This window comes from Galeopterus variegatus, unplaced genomic scaffold, assembly GCF_000696425.1.
Source record: "Galeopterus variegatus unplaced genomic scaffold, G_variegatus-3.0.2 Scaffold732, whole genome shotgun sequence".
Taxonomy (NCBI): Eukaryota; Metazoa; Chordata; class Mammalia; order Dermoptera; family Cynocephalidae; genus Galeopterus; species Galeopterus variegatus.
In genome coordinates this window covers 342,582-346,953 of record NW_007726843.1, presented here as the reverse complement: position 1 = coordinate 346,953, position 4,372 = coordinate 342,582, and the positions used below count along the sequence as shown (strand labels likewise).

Sequence of the window (4,372 nt, the reverse complement as noted above, 5' to 3'; positions counted from 1 at the left end):
GCATTACTCACATGAGTTCAAATACTCAGTGCATTACCTCCATGAGCTCAAAGCAGACATGGCCAGACCACAGGAGGCTATGCTCAGGCAGCAAATGAATGACAAGAGGAAACTGATGGAAAAGGATTATGAGAAAATAACACAGAACATTTTAGAAAAGAAGACAAAGTAACAAGGAGAACAAGGGAGAATAGACATTGCAGAGACATCGTACCACAGGAAGGGACACTGAGTATAGAAAGAAGAGGAAGGAAGATGAGAAAGAGGTAAATGAGGAATATTTTATAATCAGGCCTTTTTTCTGCCATCAAAGCCAAGGAGTATGTATTATTATTCTATTTAAAATTTACCAATCTGATAGAAATTCTTCCATTACTTTAAAATAAATATTCTCTTACGATTAATATTTCTGTGACCTATATTTATTGGTCATTTCAATTTTTTCCTCTCATAAATTATCCATTTTACCTATTGGGGTATTACCTATTTCTTATTTATATGACCCATACAAATGTATATATTATTTTTTTCCTAAGGCTTATATAGGGTAATTTGTGTATTTACACGTGAATTATTTTGTTCAATGACAACTACCTAATGCATTGAATAGGGAAATATAAACTGAGGTTTTATCTTTTTGGTGTGGGTAGTTTCCATCTGAACTCAGTGATTTTACTCCAACTATGGTGGGCTCTTTTTCTATACCCTGTTATGGAGAATGGTGGCTTTATGCCATGAGAAAAACAATTCAGCATTTCAAGTGATCTGTTCATATGCACAGGGTGAGTTGAACAAATGCCTGCCAGACCACCTGATATGGGTAAGGGTAAGCACTGATTTCCCCGGTGCTCCCTGTGATTTAAAAATAAAAACATGGCAGAGCCTTCTGCTTCATCCTCTGGGTACCCTCCCCGCCCCCCACCCCAACCACACCCCTTCAGTGGAAAAGATCTGGAGCATCCCTGGCCCCCATACCCCTGGGTATGCCTCACTGCATATTATTCAGTATCCTCAGAGTGGCACTCCTACCAGATCTCATGAAAGTCCATTTCCATCCAAGAGAGCCATTACCACCTAGGGGACATAGCTATAGTGTACAGGGACTTGAGAAGGGGAGAAAAAAAGAGGAACAGAGGGGACAAGATAATAGAGATGAAAGAATAAACACATGCATACCTACCTAGTTCCTTATTCAACCAGAAGTACCAACCTTTATGTTTATTCAGCAAAACCCTTTATTTCTTACTACATTCCTCCTAATTATTCAACTAACAGTGAACGTTTAGAGAATGGGTCTCCAAAGAAGCTTTATCCTGTCCTCACCTGCTACCATTAAGGTTTCTTGCTGTTTGGTGCATCCAAAACCACATGCAACCCTCTCCCTCACAGTCCCCACAATAAATTCCATCTTCAGAATTTCTTTTGTCCGCTTCAATAATGTAACAACACCATAGCTGGTCCCCTAGCCTAGGAATTGACCAAGGAATCTACTCTCAGGAAAAACAGGCCACATCAGAACGAAGCAAAAGAGAAATGGCCTTTTCCCTTCACTGTCCCATCCAGTTATTTCCACCGCTCAGAATGAGAACTCTTCATGCTTTGATCTACTGTCTATTGCTGCTTTTCTCTCGGGGAGCAGTGTGTATGTGGAGAAAGGTTGTTTTGTGAATGAGTTTAAATTAATGGAGGTGTTAGAGGAAGAGAAGAGGCAAGAGAAAACTCTCTGTCGCGGTGTATGCCGTACTCTACAGGAGAGTTTACACACAGTTCAGCAACATTCGAGAACGAAGTATTAAATGTCTGTGCTGTGCCAGATATGAGAGGCACAGGCGATGCCCTTGGCTATAAGTTGAAGATACAAGTGATAAAATGTAAATACACATAGAAAATGACATTATGAAAGAATAAAGAAGGTCCTATGACAAAGAATATCAGGAAGAGAGGAGCATATGTACATGGGGTGAGCTAGCAGACCTGTTTCCCTGAATCCCTGAATATCACAGTAAATTTGCAATATGCAGAGTGATTAGATGTGTCTCCCCTTTTCTTTCAGAACCCTGTGTATAACTGGAGCCCTGATATCCAGGGGATCATCTTAAGTTCCGGCTTCTTTGGTATGATCTTCATCCAAATTCCTGCTGGATACTTATCTGGAATATTCTCTGTAAAGAAAATGGTTGGCTCTGCATTATTCTTCTGCTCTCTGTTCAGCATGTTGACCCCACTAGCAGCTGAACTTGGAGACACTTCGGTTATTGTGTGTCGAGCAGCCCATGGAGTAGCCCAGGTATTAAGATACTGCAAAAGCTGAACAGGTTTCAATTCATAGTATCAGAGATCTAGTGTCCTAATCTTTCTCATTTCAGGGGATAGCAGGAACAGCCCAGCATGAAATATGGGTCAAATGGGCTCCTCCCTTGGAACGAGGCCAGCTTACTTCTATGAGTCAATCAGGTAAGGTCTCAGGGCCCAGAGTGGTTGAATCCCATTTTTATGTCATTGTATCATGTTCTTCCTTAGAGCTATAAGAAACATCTGTGCTTGAACTTTCAAGGGCTTTGGAAATTGTCTATTCCAGCATTCTTGCTTTAAAGCTGAAAAAATTGTCTAGAACAGAGAAGAGGCATCCTATATAGCAGAAAGAGGGGGAAAAAAGAAAAGCAAATATTTTATTCTTTTCTTCTAGTTAGTGTTATGCTATATCAATTTATAGGAAATTGTTCATTACTACAGTGAGCTACATTCTCTCTAGTTTCAGATGCCTCCATTCATTAGGGGTGTTCTTTGTGCCTTTTGATTAGGGTCTCTGCTGGGATCTTTCATTGTCCTGCTTATGACTGGATTAATCTGTGAATCCCTGGGCTGGCCCATGGTTTTCTATATTTTTGGTGAGTCTCTTTCTATAAAAACCCAGTTATTATTCAGAATTTAAAAAGAGAAAATTAAAATGATTAGGGTCTCTGCTGGGATCTTTCATTGTCCTGCTTATGACTGGATTAATCTGTGAATCTCTGGGCTGGCCCATGGTTTTCTATATTTTTGGTGAGTCTCTTTCTATAAAAACCCAGTTATTATTCAGAATTTAAAAAGAGAAATTTTTTTTAAAAACATAATATAAGATAATAATTTATATGATGTTACTATTATAGAACTCCACTGAAGGAGAGAGAGAAGTCAACATTCATTAAATTCTTATTACAAAGAAGGCATCATGCTCAGAACTATGCATGTATTTTTGTACATAACTTTTACAATTTTATAATGTACGTGCTATATATCCACACACCATATATGAAACTCTTGAGGAAAGAGATGATTAGAATAGACAACTCTTTATATTTCAGAAAGATAATATTACGAGTATGCTGTTTATTCCTAACACCCCAAGCATGATCTGGAGCTCCACCCCATAATCAAACACATTAATTTCTGCAGTAAAAAATGAAATTCACACAAAATGGAATACATTAAAAACACACACACACACAAAGAATTGAGGTTGTGAAATAACTTATAAAATCACTTTTGGCTTTCAGATCTTGGTTTCAGATTTGTGGATGAGGGATCATGGATGAGGGCTATTTTGCCCATTTGACAAGTGAGGGGATTTATAGAAACTTAGGTAACTTGCCCAAAGTCATGCTTAGGGTAAATTCAGAAGGACTTATTCACAAAGTGATTACTTAAAAAGGCAGGTGTAAAATGCGGCATAATCACAAGGATAGTGCAGTCACCTGGGGCCATTCCCAGGCTCAAAGGTGGCAAGTAGGAGAGAGTCCTGAAGAGCAGGCTGTCTTGAGAGGACCCATGATTTTTCATAAAAGGGCATACAGACTGAGGCAGTACTAAGAAGGATAACTAGGGTTTGAAGAGACACCCTAATCTCAAATGATTCCCTCCCTCTCGTCTCTGCCCAGGCTTTCTGTTGGCCAAATCCAACTAGAAAGGGGAGAAAATGGGGGCCTTCTGATGTTCATTCACGTCAGCACTTGTGGCACAGCAGGGTGGACAAGGGTGTAGAGTGGATTTGGAGGGACACACAGAAGACATCCAATAACACAGTGAGCAGGTAGCAGAGACATAATGTGAAAATGCCTTCCACCCGCAAAATTCAATTGCTGCTAATCACCATGTTAGTCATCAGTAGTAAGTAATGGTCAGTGAGTGATGGGACACACACCCTGTATCAGGAAGGTGTTAAAAAAAACTGGGACTGTCTAGCCCAGACAGGGGAAAAAAACTTTGAAAGCGTGCCTTTTGGACTGCCATATAAGAGAAATGCAGACCTGTTCTGCATTACAAAACTAAACCAAATATGCAGAAATTGCAGGAAGGTGAGGTTTTATCTACAAATTAGGAAAACTTTTCAATA

At 39.5% G+C, this 4,372-nt stretch overlaps 1 protein-coding gene across 1 annotated transcript in view; it reads left to right on the top strand.

Annotated features, from left to right (window-relative positions):
* SLC17A1 (solute carrier family 17 (organic anion transporter), member 1) overlaps window positions 1-4,372 on the top strand; it is a 52,472-nt gene that overhangs the window by 35,214 nt on the left and 12,886 nt on the right. The window contains exons 3-5 of the mRNA XM_008571871.1: window positions 2,054-2,287; window positions 2,367-2,454; window positions 2,802-2,888. Coding sequence (XP_008570093.1) covers window positions 2,054-2,287; window positions 2,367-2,454; window positions 2,802-2,888 — 409 coding nt within the window. The remainder of the gene's footprint in view (window positions 1-2,053; window positions 2,288-2,366; window positions 2,455-2,801; window positions 2,889-4,372) is intronic.